The 25,044-nt window shown below is 51.2% G+C and overlaps 1 protein-coding gene and 1 long non-coding RNA gene across 15 annotated transcripts in view; one reads left to right on the top strand and one right to left on the bottom strand.

The window, feature by feature from the left end:
* Prkag2 (protein kinase AMP-activated non-catalytic subunit gamma 2) overlaps positions 1 to 25,044 on the top strand; it is a 241,050-nt gene that overhangs the window by 132,215 nt on the left and 83,791 nt on the right. For all 13 annotated transcript variants that reach the window (XR_015685707.1, XR_015685708.1, XR_015685709.1 and 10 more), the window contains 1 exon segment: positions 22,522 to 22,736. Coding sequence is in view for 8 of the 13 variants with exons in the window: in XM_087658379.1 (XP_087514505.1) it covers positions 22,522 to 22,736 (215 nt within the window). In the remaining 5 variants the exon portion in view is untranslated.
* On the bottom strand, positions 18,410 to 21,007 carry LOC102554193 (uncharacterized). Of its 2 annotated transcripts, none has more exons than XR_015686289.1 (3): positions 20,880 to 21,007; positions 20,340 to 20,486; positions 18,410 to 19,979 (listed from the first exon to the last, which is right to left on the bottom strand). It is a non-coding gene; the product is annotated as an uncharacterized LOC102554193 (long non-coding RNA). The 2 variants fall into 2 exon arrangements; XR_015686288.1 differs by having other exon boundaries at positions 20,679 to 20,902.

The raw sequence follows: 25,044 nt of genomic DNA on the forward strand, positions 1-25,044 counted from the left end.
TGGACTCAGGAGGAAGGCAGGTAGTCCTATTCTGCCTGTCACCGTTGGCTTTCCAAAGGTCAGTTTAGCGCTGGCCAGATGTTTGTGGGCACATGTGGATGTGTTCAACCTACAGGGATAATCCTGCCTAGCAGTTAGCGCTCTCCAAACAACTTTCCCAGCAGGCTTAACTTGCAGTTCTCGTAGATGTCTAAGACTGTGTGTGTGTGTGTGTGTGTGTGTGTGTGTGTGTGTGTGTGTGTGTGTGTGTAACAAGCTTACAACCCTTCGTTTCTTTTGTGTTCCTCAAAAGGAAACAGGGTTATCTCTTATTGGCTTGCAGCTCTGATAGCCGAAGGGTTTCCTACTCAGGGCTTAATCACTTGGATTCCTCGGGTGATTGATTCTGGGCACCAGCAGCCCCATTCTGTACAGGGGAAGCTTAGCCTGATGCCATTGACTTTTTCTCAGAGTGTTGCAAAGTCCTCAGCCTGACAGTCATGACAGGTGTGTGCGGTTTGGCTGATGATTCGGGGTGTGTGTGTGTGTGTGTGTGTGTGTGTGTGAGAGAGAGAGAGAGAGAGAGAGAGAGAGAGAGAGAGAGAGAGAGAGAGAGATGGACAGACAGACAAGCATCTGCACTTGACTATTGATTCTGTTCACTTTGCTTTGAAGTTGTCTCGCTTAGATTCAAAATCTACTTACAAGCTTCCCTCATCCTGCTTCCCCCGAGGATCCTAAACACCTAGCAGGCATGAGTGCATGATGATAACTGTGTAGGTCCCACACACCATGGCACAAATGCCCAGATAGCCCTTTCCCCTGTCCTCCCCTCCCTGTAATGTCTTTTGTGTTGAGTAAATAAAGCAAGAACAGGCAGAAATTCTGGCACGCACATAAGAGCCCTCCAGCATCATTCACAGTAGCCCAAGTAGAAACGCCCATCGTCAGTAGAAACAATACATGTGTTAGTTCCCACAGTGGGGCGCCCTGAGGGGACGGGAGGTTTGCAGTTTCTGAGAGAGAGACAGCACAGATGTTGAAGAGCACATGGCTCCTTGCCTAGAGAGGACACACGTAAGAGGCACACACAGCATTAGAGTCATGGCTGCTTATGCCCGAATGGAGGCGCCTGTGCGCTTCTCTGCGAATGCACCCACTTGGTACAACCTTCTCACTTCTTCCCTCGGGGCTTGTGGACGCTCCCTGCACATGGCAGGGGTCTGCTCCCCCTTCCTCCATTCCTGACACTCATTGGTGAGTGAGTCGCCATGAGAGCACGCAGCCAGCAGGCAGTCTGAGGCTGGAAGGGAGGCAGCAGGTACTGTGCATGTTAAGGAGAGGGTTGACCTCTGTGGGGTGCAGGGATGGTCTGCGTGAGGATGCCCCCCAGACACAACTGTGGCACCGAAGGGTCTGGGCTCACTTCCCTTTATACTGTAGATGCTTCCAGGCTTACAAGCCAGCGCTTCTTTGGTGTCTCTCAAAGGGGAGCAGGCTTATCTCTCACGGGCATGCAAAGGACACCTGATCCAGTGGACTTTTAACTTCCCCCTCCTTGTTCCACCCGCTCTCGAAAGCAAAACTTTGCTTCCTTTGGGGGCTGTGTGCCCAGGACTTTACTCTGGTGTTGTCATGATAAGGTCCTATTACTAATCACCTAATACCTGTTACCTATCACCTAATCATGTGACATGGGGCTCTCTCCAGGTCACTTAAACTTGGGGTTCTTGGGTCTGTAGGTGAATGTTTCATCCCTAGGGATGGTTATTTTATACTGTTTAAAAATCAACTTGTTTCTTTATTCATTTGACACCCTGATCATGCCCCCACTCTGTCCTCCCAGTCCCACCCTTACAAATCCTTCCCCCCATTTACTTCTCCCCCTTCTCTGAGGTACCACCCCACCCTGGGACATCCAGACTACGCGCATCCTCTCCCACAGAGGCCCAACCAGGCAGGCCAGTTAGGAGTAGAAATGAATTATTAAGTGAGTATTAAACTTCAAGGTCCCATGTGCCCGAGCAGAGTGTGGCCGTGGCAGTGAGCTCACAGGCTTCCTGGCAGACAGACAGGGGAGGTGAGCATCACGAGAGATAAGATGGGAGCCACCTGGCATGGCTCAGGAGGGGCCTCGCTGTCCAGATCAGGTTCTTGGGTTCAGTGTGGAGCTGCCTTCCAGCTCATGTCCTGTGGATACTGACGAGGAATCTGTGCTGATTGGCCAGGTCTTATGCTTCTCGTGTCAAGGACAAAAGTCGGTACATCCCTTTTGGTTTTCTTTTCTCTCCGACATGGAAGGTTTCTTTGTCTTTTGAAGAACGAGGACCAAGGATATGAAGAGCGTAAAATGGGGGCTGGGAAGATGGCTCCGTCGGTAAAGCTTGAGGGCTTGATTTCACCCCCAGTACACACTTTAAAAAGTCAGGCATAGCATGGACCAGGAGTCTCAGCACAGGAAGTTGGGGTCCGTGGGTTCCCTGAGGTTCTCTGTGTAGCCAGCCTGTGTAGCTAAATCAGTTCAGAGAAAGGCCATGCCTTGAAAATAAAGTGGAGACTAATCAAGGAAGATACCCAAGACCTCTGGCCTACACACACAAGCATGCGCACACACACACGCACACGTACACACACGCACTCGCACACACACACGCACATGCCCAACCCAATACATGAACAAATAAACAAAGAAAAATGGAGTATAGAAGTGAGAGTGGGCTAGCCTGAGTGGGCTAACCTGCTCATCACTCACAGTCATGTTGGGAGCACTGTCTGACGGAGTTCTGCAAAGCAGTGGTCATCACAGTGGAGTGAAGAGCATGTCTGTTTCAAGCCACCCTTCAGGCTCAGGACTCTAGCCAGGGCCACGGGCTTGCCTCAGGACGATGCCCTGAGCCAGCGCCCCCGAGGAAGGCTAGAGCGTGAAGCCTACCATCCTGGCTTGTTCCCTGGCCTTGAGGATGCTCTGTGACTCTGTTGGCCCCCAGGTAGACCCATGGGCTCTCTGTGGGTCCCTGACTCTAACTGGGTAAAGACACACACAGTAACTATTGTCTGGGTATCTGACAACTTGCGTTCATATGCCCAAAGCAGGTGACTGAGAAACGCCCAGTCTTCACCAGGAACTCAGGTGACCTCTTTGAGCAGATGGCCCTCAGTGTGAACCTCAGGCCAGCAGCCTGAAAACTTAGTAGAAAAGGCTAGTTCCAGGGCGCCCACCCAACTGCTGGATCTGAACCTCTGGGACAGGGTCCAGAAACATGACCCTTACTAATGCTAGTAAATGCTAGCCCAGACTAGAGCCTGTCTCTGCTGCAGTGCAGTGTATATGTCACCAGGGACTCTTGGGAGAAGATACCTGGGGACTCTACAGGCCTGAGCTAGCCTGGGCATTGACAGCAAGAGCCCAGCTTGCTGCTCCTCAGCCTGTATGCTGAGAGCAAACTCTAAACGCCTAAGTCCTGCCAAGCGTGGCCTCTCTGTTTCACTCTGTTCTATGCCCAGAGCTTATTAACACAGCTCTTTCCAGTTTCACTCCACTTAAAATACTGGAGACCAGAAAGGGAGCTACTAAGAGCTGCCTCACGGTGTCTGTGCAGGAGAAAGCACCAGTTGCAATGGCTTATCCAACGGCTTGTTTTCTCCGAAGGTGGAGGGATAAAAGCCTCATTGCTCAGAACCTCACCGAGAGTCCTGAGGGACTATTTTCATTCATCTCGTATGAGGAAAGTCGCAGCAGATCAAGAAGTGTCCTGTGGAGGCTTCCAGTTTCTGTAGTCTGGGTCAGGGACTCGTGCACGACTGTCTGTGCACTAAACCTTTGCACCACCTACCACCTCAGGCCTGTCTACCCCGGTCCTTCCCAGTTTATCTCAGTCCTAATCCTTCTCAAAGACCAGCCTCCTCTCTCTAGCTCAAGGTCTGTGAGTTGGCAGCCTTCTTCTCTCACCTAACGGTCATTTTTGTCTGAATACCCTTCTCTGTCAAAAGAGAGTGATATGGCTGGCTCATTCACTTCCTGGTATCTAACTGCACTGTAGGTGCCCACAGGTACTGCATCCCATAGGTTAAATAACAAATTTCAAACCAAAATTATTCTAAATTCTTAATCAACGTTGAAGGCACCCAGGAGGGAGGGTGCCAGCCCCACACCTGCTCTAGGAGATTGCAGGGGGTCAGAGAGGGACATTTTACCTCAGCCCCACCACCAGTCCTACACAGTGCCCTTCAGCAAATTTGACTGTCTTTTCCGACAGGGGTTGAAACCCGAACATGGCCACGAAGCTCTCAGGCCAGCAGTTGGCACTTCCTTGAGGTCTCAGCCCACAACAGCATCACCCAGGGAAGATGGTATCCCTTTTGAGGTCACTCAGTGGACTCGGGGACCCCTGCCCAAAGATAGTCTCTGCAGACTCAGCATGGCTTGTCCCAGTTTCTATAGCCTCTCCTGTCACTGCTTCTCCAGGTTATACCAGGCAACAGGGAGATGCCCCTTGTTAGAGCAGGGACTATAGGCCAGAGAAGGTGACCTCGGACCTCATGGGTACTTAGAGCCACTCCCCAAAGTTTCTGTAAAGCTCTGCTGACTAGCAGGGTGTCCTCCAACTCTCACTGAATGCTGCTGCCTCTGCTTCGACTCCTCTGTCATTTATGTTGCAGCGTGAGGGGTCTGATTGCAAGACCTCACAGGGACAGGTTTCCATAGGGACACTCTGATCCCTGGCTTTGGTCCTCTGTTCTCATGGCAAGAGGTCCCCAAACACATCTTGGGGCTTGTTTGCTTTGACCGTTTGCCCGTTCTTCTCCACCCAGTAACCTCGAGCCATCGACTCGTTGGTGTGAGAAGGCTGGGTGAAGGGCATCTCCTTCTGTGTGGCATGTTCTGAACTCTGACGCTCCATTCCATGGGAGGCTGCTCCCAACACCTCATGTCCCCTTCTGACTCTACCCTCATGTCCATAGCAGACAGACATCACAGTGTCATTGGAAAACCTATAAATGTTAGCGTCATTATCTGTCCAACTGACCAATCCCCCTGGCCTTCATATTCTTCCTCCACACCGCCTCAGCTCAGGACCTTGCTCTGCCTTCCAGGAGACAGCAAGCAGCCCCTTCCTGTGTCCCCTTGGCCATGTCACTTGCACGCCCTCTAGATGGATGATGCCCAGCTACAAACTCTCAGCACACCATTGGCCCCGCCCCCTCCCTCCCCACCAGTCATGGCGCCCAGACAAACAGCTGTGCACTCTTCCAGCCACCCGCATCATCCCACCACATCCCAGCAGAGCCCACTCAAATGTCCTCCAGGTTGCTGTCCATTTGACTGGCCTTGGTTCTGTACCCTTCCTCTGGGCGGGGAGGGAGGTGTTCCACTTACCTCATTCCGTCTTCATCCTCCCTATCCCCACCCTGCCTAACCTTCCTCTCACCAAGCCAAGGGCTGTGGCCACCTGCCCTCCCAGGGTCTGTTCCTTCATCTCCCCCATGAAAACATCGGGCCACTGAGCAAGGCAAGAGAAACTGAGGAGTGGGTAGCACTCTCCAGCTGTGAACAGACTTTCCCTGGGCTTTGAAATCTGTTGCCAGCCAAGCAGAGCGCCAACCTGATGACCCCGTGAGAGCCCAGCACTGCTGCTCTACCTACCTTCTTTGGCTCCTCTCCCGCCTGGCCCTTTCTGGCCAGCCCTTGAGGTGACTACACCTGGAAAGAGAGGCTTCTCCAGCTTTGCTCCCCTGACTTACAAACCACCTTCCTACCCTGGGCTTTGAGATGCAAAGCGCTTTGTTTCTGGAAGTGTGGTGTGATGGGGAGAGCTGAACTGAGGGCCACACCGTCCATGCTTATGCAGGGCAGTCCCTTCCAAGCTGGGGCCAGGGAAGGACTGGAGCTTATTGGGGTGAATGACTCAGTAGACCAGGGCCTCCAGAGAAGGCCCGCTCTTGCTTCTCCAGAGCCCCTTGTCTCCCCTGCTCCAGGCCACAGAGCAGCCACATCATGGTGCTGTCCTGAGCCTGATGCAGACAGTGCAGACGATGGTGGCAGAGCTTCACGGTGCTCGTAAGCCGAGTGAGCTACGGCTGCTTCTAGTCTATCACAGTCCACGTCAGGGGAACGGGGAGACGGAACAGAGTGAACTAGAACAGAGATTGCAAGCTCTGAGCAGCTATGAGAGAAGAGACTCCTCTGGGATCAAGCCCAGAGCCATTGTGGACATGCTGGGCGGCAGCTCAGGCCCTGTGGCCATCAGTCCATGAAGAGTTAATCCTAGAGACACAGAGTAGGGCTCCTCCCACATCAGCGGACTGTATCCAGGCGAGTCATCATTCTGTAAAAGCAGTACCTATCTTCAGGGAGTGAATCCCCCACACCCCAAGAAAAGGGCCTAGTTCCAAGATACTCAGGCCAGAGATGACCATTTCCTCATTTAAGAAGCAGGCCAGCACCAGGCTTTCCAGCCTGGCCAGAGACACCCTCATGTACACTTTGGGGGTTGAAGCCACTTGCTTTCTAGTAGCTATGCCCCAGGGCATTGGCAGGGTCTGATTAGTCCAGTTCCCTGATGGTCAGACAAGCTGCCCAATTGAAGTAAGCAGCGGGAGCCGGCGAGGGGTTTAGAACTGGTTGCTGAAGTTCTTGAGGGCAAACGTCTGTGCCTTCTCCCAGTGCAGTCCCAGCACAGTGTCCTGTTAACAAGGAAGTTCACCAATACTCCATCAAGTGGATCTGCTTAGGAAAGAGCTAGGAAGGAAGACGGCCAAGTCCCCGGGTAGAGGTGACAGACACCATGGTTTGTTGTCACATCAGAGGGTGCAGGTTTCAGCCGTGACTTGGAGGACCAGGTGACTACTGCTTTAATTTACACAACACAAAGTCATCAGACTGTGCCGAGCTGTGGGCTCAGTGCCCAGAGACACACCCCCTCCTGTTATGTCACCAGGGCAGCCCCACCCGGTGTCATGTAAATGTCACATTACCCTTGGCAGGGCTTCTCAGATAGCACCTTGGAAACTTGGCTGTGGAAGGACAGGGAAGTCTGACATTGCCTGGGCTTCCTGCCTGCCTGGGCCTGCTGACCATACCCAGATCAATGACCAGGGATGGGCACACACACACCCAGACCCCTGGGAGTTAGGACCAGCAATCACACAGGCTAAGACAGGTTCTGACCAAGAGGGACTGGACCCAGGCCAGCAAAACATTTAGGAGCTTTCTCCTAGTATTAGGCCGTTGGCGTGAGGTCATGGAAATAGGAGGTTTAGGTCTGGTGCAACCGGGAGGGCGGCATCAGCAGGGAGTTGTGAAAGCCTCTGTGTAGCCGTGTGTGTAACCCAGTCGGAAGCAGAATGGGGATTTGGACACACGCAGGACAGCACGAACAGATCTTCACCAACTAAGCAAAGTAAAACAGTCATAAAAAAAATGAAACAAAACAAATGAGTGCGGGCTTTGTGCTTGGGAAGAGGAAGGGTTTAGGGGATGTACAGTGCGACGCCCACACCATGTGAGTGTGACGTACCACTGCACCACGCACTTTAAAATGCTATACGTATATATTTTAGATTTTTTTAACTTTCTATTGATTCTTTGTGAATTTCATATCCTGCGCTCCAACCCCTCTCATCTCCCCTCCCTCCTTACCCATTCTCCACCCCTGCCACTTCCCCCCCAGCTGAAAAAAAAAGTTAAACTAAATTAAAAAGAAGGATGAAGAGACATCCTGACCTGAGAGCTGTGGAGTGTCACCGAGTGTCACATAGCGCACACCCTTTGCCCAAACAGCTCACTTGCAGATGCTCACCGCAGCGAGTCACTGGTCTGGTTGGAGGCCCCTGGCTTACACACTGTCAATCCTGGATCCTCTCCATGACTCCTCTTGGATAGCCTGTTGTTGCAGAGCCATAGACCCAGACGTGGTCCCTGGCGACAGCACAGGCCAGGACCTCACATGACCTCAGGTGACTGTGCAGGCTGCTCACACCAGGCTGGTCCTCACTACCCTCGAGTCTCCAGCTCCATCTCTCTCCACTGTTCTCACATCCTTCCGCTTCTATCTCTCCCATCTCTCCCCCACGTACTTGATCATCCTAGTGGCACCGGGTGTCTTGAGTGTCTTTGGACCTCTCGGTGTCTTGTGCCTTGCCTGTGCTGTGTGGGTGGTGCACAGGGGTCCAGATCTATTCTGTTTTTAAATTATGGGTGTATATGCATGTGTGTGCAGTTTAAAATGACAATTTATACATTGTGTTACTATTTTAGGTGTGTTTTATTTTTAATTTTGGTTGTATGTGTATGCGAGAGAGTGTGTACACATGCCCATGAGTGCAGGTGCCTACAGGGGACAGAGGTAATGGACTCCTGGAGCTGGAGTTACAGGCAATTGTGAGCCACCTGAAGTAGGTGCTGGGAACAGAGCTCTGGTCCTCTGCAAGGGCAGTGTGCGATTAGCCGGTGAGCTGCCTCTTAAACAGCCATCACTCCAGTTCTGATAATTCTTTATGTATTGTGGATGCAAGCCTTTATGACACACCTGATTTGCAAATATCTTTTCCACTGCACTTGTCTTTTCTTTCTTTGTCTGTGTTTTAAATTCTGATGGCATATAATGTATCCATTTGTTCTTTCACGAGCTATGCCCCTTGGTAACATTGTTAAACAAAGGGATCTCATATAGGAACTGCCAGTACTTGAGTGGGAATTGTGTGCCAGGAGCGTGCTGTGCGGGAGGTGTGGTGATTAATGAGACCCACACGTCATGTTCAGTGGAAGAAACAGCAGACTTAACCAACTGCAGTGCTGGAACCCCGAAGGCTGAGCTGCCCTGCCTTAGTAAAGAAAGGCTAAGGATGGAGGTCGCTGGTATAGCATGTGCCTAGAATCCCCAGGGCCTTGGCTTTACCCCCAGCACAGGAACAGTAGCCTCACAACACACTATAATTTTATGACGCTGGAATGTGCGAAGTAGCTTGAAGGAAGAGCCAGGCCCCAGAAAGCACAGGAGCTTTGATCAGCAATAGACGCAGGAACATGGGAGCTGATCGAGACCGTTGGGCAGTCCCACTTCTGTGAGCAAAGTGTTCCGCTTCTAGAAATCTACGGGGGAAAGCGTACAGCAGCCACACGTGTTAGAGGTCCGCTCGAGCCCGGAGACCTGCCTCAGCCCCGTAGATTTTGAGTGGCTGCCTCCCTTTCGTGGACTGTGCTCAGTGACGTTATGAGGGCCAGCCTCCACCAGGCGGTAAGGCTGAGCAAGGTTTAAACCAGCTATTTCAATGTATAGAAAGGAGAGTGGTTCACGGACGCAGCAGGTCTTAGGGAAGACAAATGTGGCAGGGAACAGGGACTCTGGCACCCTTAAGGCCTGCATGTCAAGGACCAAGTACTCCCTGTGAACCATGATCTAACAGTGGCAGTTATTGGACATCACACACTGGAAGCATCAGGAACTCAAGGATCTCAGGGAAGAGGGTCCCTGGCTGGCTTTCTTCCAGTTCAGGTGTTATCTCTCTTTTTAAAACATGAGGAAGAAAGACCCAGTGGGCTGCTGCCATGTTGAATGGCTTTGAACTCTCACCTTGTTGCTGCATTGAGAGGCAGCAGTGCATGCTAGGGTTGAGATCTGGGCCATCCTGAAAAGGCAGTACCCATATCCCCACCCAGAGATCCTCCATTCCCTCCCTGAAGCGTGGGCCTTCCTTCCCTGTCTCTTCAGGGAGACTCGACCCCGTGAGGCCAGTATTCATAGTCCCTTCATTCTGGGAAGAAGGGGGCAGCTGAATGCTCAGAATGGCTCTGAAGAAGCTGTCTGGACACCTTCCCACCCCCCCCCACCCAGCCGTCTTACTGGCACCTCACACCCCAAGGGCCAGGCAGGCTATGTCAGATGAGGTTTCAAGTCAGCAGAGCCCCAGGAGAGCCTTGGTCAGAGTCCCATGGCATCTGGCTGTGGCCAGCCTCCTGGAAGGGAATGCCCACACTGGCCACCAGCCATTGCCCAGGGAGAGCACACCACAGGGGAGCTAGGCAAAAGCACATTCAGCACAGTGTCCCTAATGCCAGCCCTGGCCTTCTCCTGCTGGCTGAGCATGGTCCTCACAGGAAGGGTTTAAGTACCGTGGTCTATACCGTATCTCCTCACATGGATGTGAGCCCTGGTTTCTCCAGATTGCTGCACACTTGGAAAACGGACATACCCCGGGAAGGCCAGTAGCTCAAAACCCATCTGGCCACCTACCACCCTCTCACCCGCTCTGAGCCCAGAGCCTGGAGGATGGGGTGGTCCGAGGGGTGCCTGTAGGGTAAAGCTTCCTGCTGGGAGGAGGTGCAAGGTGGACCATCAGGAGGTAGGTCACCATGGAGACGTGGCTCAGCAGTTGCTGCTCTCGCAGAGAAACCAGCTCTGCCTCCCAGCACACCCAGGATGGCTCACAATTTGTGGGCTGGACTACATGGCACTGTAGTCATGTGGTACACAGACACGCACGCAGGTAAGACACTCACATAAAGTAAAAATAAATATTTAATGAGAGAGGTGGGGATAACTTGGGAAGCCACACTTATAGCTCCCGTGGGCTGCACTGGGAGGAGTCACCACCACTGGTTCTGAATCGACTCAGATAGGTATAATTTTGGATTTTAAAGGGCATGCTCTAGAAACTTCTGGTGGCGGGCTCCAGACAGATAGCACTCTGGTTTTCTACTGATTTCTGCCCTGTGTTCTGCTAACAAGGGTCTGTTACAGATTAAAAGGCTCCCGTGGTTCTGACCAGTAGGTCCATAGCTGGAGGTGTGGTTTAGGAAGACTTTTGGGTCCTGTAGGACACATAGCCTGACCGGTAGAAGTAACCGACTAGAGGCTGGCCTTCAGGTCTGTGGTATGGCCCTTCTGGCCCAAGAGCTCTGCTTTCCCCGCCAAACTGTGAGCCAAGAATAAGCCTCTCCTTCCTAAAACTGCTTCCGCCAAGGATGTCCTCACAGTGGTGAGAAAAGTAACAAAGTCCCTCAGAAGGTTCAGGCTTGGTTATTTAGACTTGCAGGGTGGGCACAGCTCCCACTAGGAGCTGGCAACTGTGGGAGTCAAACTACTGGTAGGAAAGGTTCCATGGGCATGATTGGTGACCCCCTTGGCACACTCATTCTAGAAGCCAAGCTTTAAGGGTGGAAATATCCTGAAGTTACTTCAGAAGCAGAATAAACAAGGAAGGTGTGTTCTGGGGTTCCCATGTGACTCAGTACAGGTCAGAGGGTCCTGGCACTCAGCAGTATTGAGAACCACTTCTTGGCGATGGGAGGGGTATGCATTCGGTTGACAGAATGATTTGTCTCAGTTGACAGAATGATAGATTGCTTGGTCTACACAAAGTCCTAGGTTCGTCCCCACCACTGAATAGAACTAGATGTGGTAGTTCATGGTTGTCATCCCAGCAGCTAAAGCAGTGACCATGAGGCTAGTTCAGAACAAGAAGTTCCCAGAGAGGCTTAAGGTGGAGCACCGTCCTCAGCGCGGTGCACAAGCATCATATGCACGCCCCCACTCCTCCAGGGCCAAGCTAGAAAGTTCCTATTTGGCGACCTGATGGCCACTTGACCTTCCTTGACCTTGGGCCCCACTCAGCAGAATTGCTTCCAAATTCAGTCACAGCAAGGCTTTGCCGCTCCGTGCCTTAGAGACGCCTGGCTGAACTACGCAGCCCAGCCGGCCCTGCTGTGGCCACTTCCCGAGTAACGCTTTTGTAAACCAATATCTCAGAGAAATCAAGGTTACAGCAACTCTTCTGGCTCTCGGTAGGCAGCCAGTCTCCATCTAAGAACACATCTGAAGGAGATCAGTGTCACACATTTATGATTCTGAGAGTGACCACAAAAGACCCAGCCAGAGCCACAGCCTTGCACAAAGGCTCCCACAGCCTTGCACAGTGCATGCTTCTGCAAAGACATCTGCCCAGCAACCACCTATGCTTAGCTTGGATTGCTACCACCCTTGTTACTGACCCTGATATCTAGGACACTGGTACAACATTACTTATGGTGTCCTCTTCAATTTGCCTTTAAAAAAAAACCCTCCCCACCTCTTCGCACGTGCATATAACTTAATATAGCCCATGTTTTCTTGTTGTAAAGCTTTGCTGGTCCCTATAAACCCAACATCTCTGGAGAACCTCCTTCCTCTTGTTGCTTGGACCGATGAGCGATGTAACATCTGCGTGTGAATGCACTGCTGACACGGGAGGGACACACCCCCGTCTGAAGACCTAAGACATTACAGGACTTGCATGGGCTCTAGGTGACACTTCACCTCTCGGAGCCTGGATCTCCATTGCAGAAAGAGGTGACGGGATGGGCTCACCGGATAAAGGCGCTTGCTGTCAAGCCTAATGACTGCATTCGGTCCCTGGGAGTAGATTCATGTGGTGGACGGACAGTCCCTGAAGTTGTCCTCTGACCTCTGTTAATGCCAGCGACACACATATACATGTGCGCACACACACAAATCAATGTAATGTTTAAGGCAGATGATAGCTGAAAAGATAGCTCAGTTGGTAAAGCTCTGTAGACATGAAGACCTGAGTTCTCTTCCCACATCCTGTTAAGAAAGCAAGGTGCAATGCTTCGTGCTTGTGATCTCAGTGCTGGAGAGACACGGACACATCTCAACTGTCCCGGTAGCCACAATACCCTCTGCCCGGTGTATCAAATTGAACTCCTCAAGGGCAGACATCAAGGCCTACCCAGACCAATGACTTTTTTGTGAAACCTTCCCATGGGAGACAGGCAGAATTTCCAAGGTCGGTGGAGAAACTCACAAATGCTTATCAGAGGTATGTGACCTAGAGCTTCCCTCATACAGACAGATCAGCTCCAGCCTGGGGTGCTCCTAGACCACACACATGCTAGAGTAGGATCGGCCAGACCTTCCTCAGGAGCAGAAGAGCATCCTGTTCCCTCCCAGTGGCATCTCTGACCACTGAGGCCACGGACCCTCACTCTACCCCAATTGAGTTAAGGGCCAAGAGAGTTTAATCTAGGAGACACCAAGAAGACTTAAAGCCACTAGCGAAGCTCAGACCTCAAGGTCAGGCCTGTGCCTGGCACCACCAGGGCCTCAAGTTCTTCCCACAGACCTAATGATGGAGCTTCCATTCTCTAAGGCCACCTTAGATCTCCTAGCCACCTTGACCTCCTCTGGAGGGCAGTGGAGGAAAGAAAGAAAGGGTTTCCCTCCAGGATTTCCATTTGAATTATCCACCCTACTGAACCTGCCCATGGCCCTGGGAAGTTTCTCTTTGGCCAGCACTGACAGACGGTCAATGTGCCAGGCACAAGTGTATCTGAGGCTTGTCACCTGGACACAGCCTAGCTGCAGTCCAGCCACCTCCCTGCTAAATGCGCCTGAGCTGGTGGAGATGGGGAAGAGCTCTGCCGCATAGTGGGTGTCTGCTGACAGGCCCTAGGATGCCAGGTCTGAGCCTTTGCGCTCACTGACTTGGGCTCAGAGCACTGGCACACTGGCTTCCATTGGGAAGTGAGCAGAGTGCATTGTTCAGGGACTTAGCAGGGGAGGACATATCTGCACTGGGCTGAACGGGATGGACCCTTCAAGGGCCCAAGATCCACAGACTTCATGTGTGGTTGAGTTTTGTGTCAACCTGACACAGGCTAGAATCTTTTAGGAAGAGGGAACCTTGATTGAGAAAATGCCTCCACCAGATTGACCTGTGGGCAAGCCTGTGGTACATTTCCATGATTGATGAGGAAAGACCCATCCCATGGGGATGTGGTTTTTATCACAGCAGTAAAAACCTAGCTAAGACAGGGATGGAGGATATAAATACAGTTATTCCAGTACATTATTACAATGCAGCAGAGTATGGGATCCTGTTTGCCTGACAGGATGGGTCTTCTGTGAGCTTCCTGTGTTCCCTAGAAATTTCTTCAACTTGGGTACTTTTGCCCATAGCACAATTTGACTAGTCAGAAAAAAATTACAGAAGATGTGGTACAGTCAGAGTTGATCTATTCCAAAACACATATACAACAGACACAGAGTTGGTGTCAACTAGGTGCTAGCCAGGCTCTCTGAGAGCAGCAACAGGCAAGATTGGATGCAAGTGGGGGACTTTGAGATTTAATAAACAAGCATGCCTCACTCAGATCATAAATCATCAAATGCTACTAACACATCTGAAGACACAAAGCAAGGTTAAGGACAGTTGACTTCAGGGCAGACGGTAGAGACTCAGGATAGCATTTCCTTCCAATTTGGTTCTAGCCCTGTCCCTCCAGGCCTTAAGTTTTCCTCTCGACTCTTCACATCAGGACATTGTGCACATCGCAACAGCTGGTTTACTTCTCAGGCTGCCTTGGAGGGATTCCATATGTAATGTTGTGTGTGTGTGTGTGTCTGTGTCTGTCTGTGTGTGTGTATGTGTGAGTGTGTTGTGTATGTGTGTGTGAGTGTATGTGTGTGTATGTGTCTGTGTGAGTGTGTATGTGTGTATGTATCTGTATGTGAGTGTGTTGTGTATGTGTGTGAGTGTATATGTGTGAATGTGTCTGTGTGTGTATGTTTCTGTGTGTGTGTATGTGTCTGTGTGTGTGAATGTGTTTGTGTGTGTATGTATCTGTGTGAGTGTATATGTGTGTGTCTGTGTGTGTGAGTGTGTGTGTATGTGTATGTGTGAGTGTGTGTGTGAGTGTGTGTGTATGTGTGTATGTGTATGTGTCTGTGTGTGTGTATATGTCTGTGTGTGTGTGAGTGTGTGTATGTGTGTATGTGTCTGTGTGTGTGTATGTATCTGTGTGAGTGTATATCTGTGTGTATGTGTCTGTGTGAGTGTGTGTGTGTGATTGTGTGTGTATGTGTCTGTGTGTGTGAGTGTATGTGTGTGTATGCATGTGTCTGTGTGTGTGAGTGTGTGTGTATGTGTCTGTGTGTGAGAGTGTCTGTGTGTGTGAGTGTGTGTGTGTATGTATCTGTGTGAGTGTATATCTGTGTGTATGTATCTGTGTGAGTGTGTGTGTGTGATTGTGTGTGTGTATGTGTCTGTGTGTGTGAGTGTATGTGTGTGTATGTATGTGTCTGTGTGAGTGTGAGTGTATGTGTGTGTGTCTGTGTGTGTACATGTGCACTCGCATGCATACACACATGTTTTGAGATAGTATCTCTTTATCTGTCCTGGGAGTTACCAGGCTGGCTAAGGAAGCTTGCTCCAAGGACCAGTCTGTCTCGCAGTGATAGGTTCACAAGCATGCACTTCCAGGTCCATCCAGTTTTAGACATGGGATCTGGGATCATACTCAGGCCCTAATGCTCACACGGTAGACACTTGACTGGCAGAGCTAGCTTTAACATTGCTGGATGCCATGTATGCTGGGCAGACAGTCTACCAATGGAGAGCCATATCTTGAGCCCTTGAGGAACCCTTGAAGGGGGCTGACAGGACACAGGTATCACAACAGCCATGAATCACTGTGCCAGAGTGTTCTGGTGCCTCCAGCATCCTTTAATATCACTGAGAAAGTCACCAGTGGTAGCCAGCAAATGGACCTAAAGAGCAAAGCCCATTAGGCAACCTCTGTGAGTTCTCTTGCCTCTTGCCTTGGGCTTCTCATCTACCAGGGGCCTTTACTGTGCAGGGGTTGCTACTCTGTAAGTGCCCCCTCAACCCTGCCCACCCATCTATCAGGGTTCCAGGTCTTAAATTCCCACCTGAAGCAGCTGCGAGTTCTATTCTGCCAACTGCCGTTGGGCTTGTGTTTTCATTTGAACACCTCCAGGGGGCAGGATAGAGCAGTGAACAGCAATTATGCACAGATAATCTATGTCAAAAGGGACCCAGATCCAAGCCATAGTCCATGTCCTTCCTAGTGTTGGGATGTGGTTAGCGAAGGGAAGGAGGGAATTCCATGAAATACATATAGTATGGTCTGGGTTTCACCATGTGGTTCCGGATGGGGGACTTGAACTCTCACAAGGACAGGGCAGCCTATGAGCATCATCAAGGGAGAAAAGGCACAACAGAGTCAGGATAGAACCCTGGTCCTCATAGTGAGATCCACGGACCCTTGCAGTCACTGAGGATAATTCACAGATTCTGATGGGCTACATATTATCTATAACATACATATAATATATCTTATATGGAGTGCACATACATATTATATAGTAGTATGGATTCATACCGTGTTATATGTATTACATTATTATTGATATATTATTACTGTTTAACTAGACTGAGTGAAAAGCAGGTACTTTTGAATCTAGCATCTTTCCTTGGCCCATATATTAAAGATATTTATGTCATAAAATACATCCCATTCCATTCCCTTTTTGTTTTATTTTAAATACATATTAGTGAGAAACTGTTAATATCTGTAGTTCTAAAGACTGAGGGCTGAGGAGCTTTTGTTTATGTGGTCATAAGTATCTCTATCCATTATCTAAAAATTAAACCTGAGGGCCTGTGAAATACTGATCCATTTACAAACGACAAAAATAATGTTGAAGTACATGGCGTCTTTCTAGAGAATGTAAAGGATCCTGAAAACCAATGTGTTTTCCTTACAGGACAGCAGCAGGCACAGGCTCAGGCTCCTCCCAGAGTCAGGAACAGGACAAGGACAGGTGGAGTGGGCTGAGATCCCTCTGGAATGGGTCCACTGAGGCAGGTGTGATGGAGAAGTGGCCTAGAAGAGTGACCTAGCAAAAATTGTGGGTTAGAGAGAAAGGGGAAAAATGGCTGAAGTCCACGGGTGGGACCGTCACATAGAAAATACCGCTGGAGAAAAGAGGATCTGCTAGCCCAAAAGTCACCTTGGCATATCACCTTGGGAACAATGTAACTGGGTGATCCAATGCCTAGGGCTTGCCAGCAGGTGGGACTGAGCGGTCTAGTGTGTAGGCGTGGGCTTGTGTGTTTATGTTAGGTTGCTGGCCGGTCAGTTTCATGTATCTCAACCTGCCCTCAAACCTGGTTTTGTATTTGAAGACAACCTTGAACTTCTGATTCTCCTGCCTCCACCTCTCAAATGCTGAGACTACAGGCCTGCACCACCATTCCCAGGTTTACGGGGTGCTGGGGATGAAAACCATCACCTCGTGTGCGTTAGAAAGCATTCTACCAACTGAGCCGCACACCCAGATCTCAGAAGTGTGGTGCTTGGAAGCAGTCCTTATGATCTGTGGCTTTCTTAATCTGCCGTGGATGGAATGCCATGTTGTCCTGGTACCCCTTAGAAGGGTTTCCCACTGTGTCTTGGCTGATCCTGCCTTAAGGGGTACTGAGCAGTGGCTGTGACCTGGACTTCCAAAAGGAAGGCCCCTGTCTGTTAAGAAGGAAAGGCTGCTACCCTCATGGTGCCATGGAAGAGGGAGCCCAGGTCTGAGGGTGACTAGAAGCGAGCTCATTTAAAGTTCAGCTGTCGCACCCCTGCCAGAGCCAGGCAGGTGGTCAGAGACGGCTGGGCAGACCTGGGTTCCTGACAGGCTGCTCCTTTTCTGGGATCTTGTATTAATGGCGCCTGCTGGCTTTCCAGTGCACTCGTTGGGCATTTCTGATGAGTTGGGGGGTAAATCCAGGCCCAGAGCTTAGAGCTTCTGAAGCCCGGGCCTCTGTTTCAGCCTTGTCCAACAGTCTCAAAGGCTGGAGCTCTTTATTGATGTCTCTGTCCTGCCCTCTCCCTCTCACAGCCACAGTTCCACCAGCATGGCCAGCCAGGCCCTGTGAAGTCACCAGCTCATGGCTCCCTGGTGTCTGGAGACACTTGCCTGGCATTCTGTGTGGCTGCCAGGGTCCGTGTCTGTTCACTCACTGGGCTTATTCATGGGCTTGGCAGCAGCCAGGAAAAAATCAGAGCCATTGTTCACCCTCAGAGCCGTCAACTGCCCACAGCAAAAACCTTCAGAAGCAGGGGAGGGACGCCTTCTCAGAGAAAACCTAACAAGGGAACCATCTGGGCCCCTTCTGGGGTTACCATGGGCATTGCCCACCCAGTATGAAAGTCACCTGCCCTGGAGACCATCCTCGTTGCTCTCTAGATCAAGGCTCAGTCTTCGACAAGAGGACCTGCCCACCTCTGGCTATGGGCTGGCTGCTCCTCTCTGAGCCCCGCCTGCCTCGGGAACATGCACTTAACACAGGATGGTTCAGGGGTGCTGGGTGTGCTCTCAGTTTTGCTTTTCCCTTTGGTTTTGTCCCTTTTCCCCCACCATATCTGAAGTGGGCCTCTGGCTTCCCCTTCCCCCTTCGCCAAACTGGGTCCCAGAAGCGGCCAGGAGCTACTGATGTGCAGAGCAGACACCTGCATATGTAGATGGCCAAACTGTAGTCTGTCCAGAAAGAAAGCAGTAAGGATCTAAGTAAATAGCACACGCCCCAGGGTAACTATGAATGTGGCTTAGCGCAGTCATAAACTCACCTAAAACACTGCAGGACTCTTTTATGATTTTATTTTGTGGCTTTGACAGTGTGGTTACTGAGCATGAGCCATCCCAACATCAAAAGGTTGTAAAATGGAGATGTGAAGCAATGCTGTCCCTCTTGCCCCTTGATTTACTAATGGTGACACCAGTATTCAAACAGAAAATCACCCAGGAATGTCCTCACCAGCCTAACAGCCATCCCAAATAACCACTGAGACGCCAGCACCCACTTGGTGACAATTGATCTTTGTCCCTCTCTTTCTGCCAGCTTGGGTCAAAAGCTGCCTGCCCAGGGCCACCCAGTATAGAGCCACTCAGAGTTCCAGACCCAGCGCCCCTCTGCGCACCCTTCACTGTTCCTCAGCTCCTCTTCCTGCCCTTTCCAGGCACTTGGCACCTCCAGACTCTCTTCCCGTAGGCATGCCCGTGGAGCCCCTCTTTCTGAGAAAGTTCACACGGCTTTTTGTGGTTTTGCAGCTTTGATCCTATCCCTTGGTGACATCTCGATTTAGATGAAGGAGTCTGGAAGGTGAAGTCAGGGTTTATGAACTTGTTCTGTGTACTTGACACAAAGAGGTGCGTAAGTACTTAACCGTCGTCTGACCACCCGTCCCTCCATCTGAGGTATAGGTGCCCGAGGAGCTGGTGGACTCATTAGAGTGTGAGGCAGGACTCTGCAAGCAACAGGAAGTGCTGCAGGGCACCAGGAAACGGATCTCCCATCAGGGAGAAGAGGGGCATTTATTTTATTCTAGTGAGGTCCTCCCTGCGCCCCTACATTGACCACACGTTCTGTATTTGCTTGTGAGCCTTGCCCTGTGTCACCTGCGCCTTTGCCGCACACATTCCCTTCCCCTTCTGCCATGGTCTGTATCTGGACTATTCCCCAGTGACCCACGTTTTAAAGACTGGGTCCCCGACTTGGTGCTGGTGGAAAGTTTCAGCAGTGGAGCCTGATAGGGCTTCTTCAGTCACTGGAGATGCTTCCTTGAAGGAAATCGTGGGTTGTAGTATCCTCGTCCTTCTCTCCTGTGAGCTGGCCCTGAGGTGGACAGTCGCCACACACTTCTGTCCTGCTGTGCCACAGGATGACCTGTGACCTGTCCTGAACTGAAACTACGAGCCAGCGTAACCCTCTTCTCTTGTTAAGTCTCTTGTCCTGGGTGTACACTGCAGTCACAGAGAGCGGCTTGATGAAGCCTGTGCAGTCCCTGTGCCCCATGGGAGGCCCTGACTGAGGACGGAGAGCAGGACAGAGGTGAGGCAGGCTGGGTGGAAGATGGAAACACCCCGTGACCTGAGGGTGGAGGGTTTTCTTGAGGCAACTGGAGAGTTATGCAGCCACAGACGGTATCCATTCCAGCAGAAAAGGCAGGCTGAGCCAGCATGAGCTGTGGCCCGGTGCCCCTCGGCCTCTGTGAGTCCTCTCAAGTAAAGCTGCCTTCCTCTTCCAGGGTTTTGCACTGGGATGGTGATCATTAGCTAATCAAAGAACCAGCCGGGAGTTTGCCCTGTCAGCGAAGTCATTCACCCAGTGGTGACTGGACCTATTCCAGGAGAATGGTGCGCGTAGATAGCTTCCTGTGAAGAGGGACAGACAGACTGAGGTGTGGAAACAGAGAGGAAAGGAAGGAGCCTGACTCTGCAGCAGCTCGGGATGAGAAGGCTGTCTCCAGCTCTGGCAGAGGCTGCCCAGAGCTAGAGGGAAGGCCAGGGCAGGGTGGGCATGTGCTCACACACACACACACACACACACACACACACACACACACCTGCCCAGAGCTAGAGGGAAGCAGGGTGGGCGTGTGCTTACTCACACTCCTGGCCAGAGCTAGAGGGAAGCAGGGCAGGGTGGGCATGTGCTCACACACACACCTGGCCAGCTGCTCATAAAAGAACAATGGATAGAAAAGGGTAAGTTTCAAAGTACATAATACATACCTGTAGAATTCCTTCTCTCGCTGTTATGACAATATGCCCGACAAGAGCAATTGGAAGGAAGGGTCTCTCAGCTCATGGTGCCGTCCATTGTAGCGGTCAAGGCAGAGCAGCAGCGGGGAAGGCAGCCGGTCGCATTGCTTCTGCAGTCTGGGAATAGAACGAACGTTGATGCACAGCTTTCTCCGTCATTCAGTCTGCAACATCCAGCCCTTGGGATGATGCTACCCACAGTTAAACCTCTCTGGAAAACACCCTAATAGACACACCCAGAGATAGGTTCCCATGGTGATTCTAAATGCAGTCAAATTGACAGTGGAGGTTAAACATCTCTATACCCACTATAGAAAGCTTGGGAGTAGGAAAAACTGTCGCTGAGCAGCTTTCCCTCTGTTGTTCCCTCCCGGGGATCCTTCCGGGGATGCTGCAGATGTATGCAGATCAGCAGGCTGTGAACACTGCACATAGCAAACCCTTTCCCCCTTCTCAAGAACTCCAGATGGCACCACCCCATGCCAAGGGTTCTCTGCCTCTTCTGCTTACAGCTTCCTCACATGGAGAGGAGGGTGGCAAGGCCGACTCCTTCCTGACAGGCACTCTGCTGCTATGACTCACTCCACCACTCCATAAGCAGTTGGGTGTGTGAGCTCTGCCTTCAAAATCTGCACTGTAATAACCCCAGACACTCGGTGAGGGGAAGCAGCTCTGAGAAACAAACTAACATTCTTGCCTGTGTGAGCCTGGGTGTGTGTTCATCTAGGGAGCTGCAAGCATGTGTGGAGTGCACATGTGTGTGCTCAAAGGGCTGCAGGCGTGTGCAGGTGCACACGTGTGTGCTCACAGGACACCCTGGGGTTTACTCCTCAGGTGGTATCCTTCTTGGGTTAGTTTGTTGCTTGTTTGTTTGTTGAGACAAGGTCCTGCACTTGGCCTGGAATTTTCCAAGGAAGCTAGACTGGAATCCTCCTGTCTCTACCTCCCAAAACTGGGATCACAAACCCACATCACCGTGCCTGGGTTTGATTGTTTTTGCTTTTAAGTGGTTTCTGGAGATCAAATTCTGATCTTAATTCTTGCAAATCAAACACTTTGCTGACTGAGCCATCTCCCTAACTCCACATCTGTGATTTTGATCAGCAAAAATGACCCACACAGAGGGTTCTGTGTCTTTGAAAATGTGTATGTGGGTTTGACCAGAAAGCCTAAATGTAAATGGAGTTACAGTCCAAGGGAAGTTTGACTGTGCTCCGTGGGCATTGGATATCAGTGCTTTCTGTCATAGTGGGTCAAGGGGGACAAGGAGGAGTTGGAAATCACTGGGGACTGCCCCTATCTGAAACATGGAAACCCCTGACTGACCTGGCCCACCCTACTGTGTTACACCTCATCAGCCTCCATCCCATGCCCACGGAGGGTTAGGCGTGCCTACAAGGGAAGCACCAAGGCAGGACTCCGTCTGGAAGAAACTGTAAGGGTGACTGTAAGACTGTTTGATACATACAAGTGGAGCTAGCCTGCTCTGACTGACCTCACTATGAGGGGTAGGCTGACACCCTGCTGAAGACTTGGTCAGCTACAGAGTGGGTTCAAGGCCAGCCTGGGGTATATGAGACCCTAACTGAAGGAAAAAAACAAAAGTCCCAAATTGAGGCATGGGCAGTGCCACCTTTCCTCCATAGTGTGCAGGGCAGGGTCTGTCCCTTTTCCTCTGGCCTCTGGTGTTGGCGCCCATCCTTGTTTCTTCGTGTTCTGCAGCAGAGATCTTGGTTCTGCTGAACTCTCTCTGTATCTCCCTATAAGCAACCTCCACCAATATGTCTCCACGGTGTTTGCTGTGGGCGCGCACAATGGGGAGGGAGAGGAAGCGGGCAGTACTGGCCAAGGGGAGAGTGAGACCATGTGGAGGGTAGGCTTGACTATATGAACAGTCAGGACTGTATGACCCCCCTAACACTGCTCATGCCTCAGCATGGACGGTGAGGGTGCTTCTGAACTCTGAACTCCTAAGAGGCTGTGAATGCACGTGTGTATTAAACTCTGCCTTGATTTCGACCTTTACTGTTTCAGGGTTGGTTTTTGTGTTTGCTCGTTGGGTTGGTCAGAGGAAGGGATGGGCTCTTAGAAGCACAGAGCCCTCTTCTCTGCCAAGGCCACACCCCTAATGAGCTCTGTCACTTCCCTGCAGCCTCCAGCGTCTCCTCCTCTCCATCAACACCCACCCAAGTGACCAAGCAGCACCCATTTCCCCTGGAGTCCTACAAGCAGGAGCCTGAACGCCTAGAAAGCCGCATCTATGCCTCCTCATCCCCACCGGACACCGGCCAGCGCTTCTGCCTGGCCTTCCAGAGCCCGGTCCGGCTTCCTCTGGCATCTCCCACACACCATGCTCCTTTGAGAACCGTAAGTCTGCACTTTCTTCCAGGGTGGGGCTGGACCAGGCTGTGGGAGGGAGGAGGATGCTTCCCCACACCAGCTTCGGCTGCCCAGGGCTGCCCAGGGTTAGCATTTGTAAATTGGGCTGTCTGAAGTCACAGGCTGAGAGCAGCAAGCAGGTCTGAGTGACACTGTAGGGATCAAAGGAGAAGCCGTCCTGGAGCATGGCCAGGAGAAAGTCTGTTCCCTCCACTTCTTAAACACGTGCTTTAGAAGCACCATTTGGATTTGCCTTGACTGGCCTGCTAAACTATCACTAACACAGCAGAGTAAGCTGGGAGGGAGGGAGGGAGGGAGGGAGGGAGGGAGGGAGGGAGGGAGGGAGGGAGGGAGGGAGGGAGGGAGGGAGGGAGGGAGGGAGGGAGGGAGGGAGGGATGAAGATAAGAAAGGGAAAGAGCTGGAGAGATGGCTCAGCGGTTAAGAGCACTGGCTGTTCTTCCAGAGGTCCTGAGTTCAAATCCCAGCAACCACATGGTGGCTCACAACCATCTGTAATGAGATCTGATGACAGCTACTGTGTATTCATATAAATAAAAATTATAAAAAAAAAGAAAGAAAAGGAAAGAGAGAGGAAAAGAAAGGGGTTATGTCCTAGAGTTTTAAGGTCTGACATCACCTGACTTGACGTAGGTCCTTGGAAAGTTAGTCACTTGGTGGGAAGTGGGACAACATGTCTTCATGGCTGCCAGAGGATTAACTGAGAAGGTCTGGGGTTGTTGGTGGAAGGGCCAGATTCCCCCTACACCTGAACGTTGTCCGAGCATGGAGACCCTAAGCAGTAGCCTGTTTGGTTTTGAGTTAAGTGCTATCAGAGACGCAGAGTGATCCTGGGCCCAGCGAGGACACACCAGCAGAGATGGAGCCCTGTCATTCAGCCGTGGTGGCTTCTTTTCCTGGGGCCGTGAGAACGAAGCCCAGGCTCACTAGTAATTGGTTCCAGGACCGTCACAGCACTGAGACCCCTGGGTTCTCCATCCCTTTTATAAAATGGCATGATGGCATGGTGTGGACACGGTGCCTCGGCACATCCCTCCGTAGATTGTTAAACCATCTTTGGGGAGCACAGTCGATAACACAGAGTAAGCGCGTGCAACGCTGGTCTGTCGTGTCTTCAGACAGTCCAAACGAGACACGCATGTCCAATCAGAGGCAGTCTTGTTCCATATATTTCCTGCAGTCTATGAAACCAACAGGTTCTGTTCCTGCGGAAAAGAAGGGCAAGCACCCCAAACACCAAGGGCTTAAACCAGCACACTGAACTTCCACACAGTTCTGAAGCTAAAAAGCCAAAGGGAGCATTTCTCCAGGGCTCCAGGCGTCTTCTCCTGCCCAGCATCTAGCAGCCTGGATTTTTCTAGATCCTAACTCCACCTTCTAAGCCACCTTCCGCCTATGTCTGCTAGTGTCCCCATGTCCCTTTCCTTAAGACACCAATCATCCTAGTTCAGAGTCCACCTCAGTGGCTTCATTTTAACCTGGTGACATCCACAAAGACCTTATTTCTAAGAGTGCCACTGGAGGATACTACCGTTAAACGCCAGCATATCTTCTGCGGGAGACATCATTCAACCCATAGCAGTGGCTATCTCAGGGGAGAAAATGCATTTGCCAAGCAGAGACCATACCATGATTGCTCTTCTTTTCATTCAAGGAAGCTTGGCAGTGGTCATTTGCTGGCAAGGGTTAAACTGCCCAGCATTGCTCTGTCCTCCAGAGCTCACCTACTTGCTGGCAATATATTAAGTAGTACTTGGGCAAAAAGCTAAGTCAGAGTGGTAAGCTGGCGGCTGCATTAGAGACTGGAGAAGACACAGTACCAGCTGAGCTGAACCTGCACGAGTGGCGTGAGTTTAAGCAGAGATACAGAAGAGAACTGTGACTGGCTGGAACTGGGTGCCAGACAGACACTGGCTATGGACAGGGATAAACCCCGAGGCTGTCATGCTGAGTGAGAGAAGCCACACACCAGAGGACAAATCCGTCGTGGCTTCCTTTACATAAGGTCCCCACACTCTTTGTAGAAGCAGAGAGTGGAGTGATGCTTTCTCAGGGGCTAAGGGGAGAGAGTAGCTTTTGTTTATTCAGAGGATGGAGTGTGGTTTGGGTGTCACAGCACTTGTGCAGAGGTCAGGTGACAATCGTCCAGTCTCTCTTCTTCTACTATGTGGATCTCACAGATCAAAATCAGGTCCTCCGATTTAGCAGCAATAGCCATTTCCCACTGAGCCAATCTCACCAGCCCTGGGTGAGATTTTTGATGGGTGCTTCCCTTTG

Source organism: Rattus norvegicus, chromosome 4, assembly GCF_021556685.1.
Source record: "Rattus norvegicus strain SHRSP/BbbUtx chromosome 4, alternate assembly SHRSP_T2T, whole genome shotgun sequence".
In the NCBI taxonomy this organism is placed as follows: domain Eukaryota; kingdom Metazoa; phylum Chordata; class Mammalia; order Rodentia; family Muridae; genus Rattus; species Rattus norvegicus.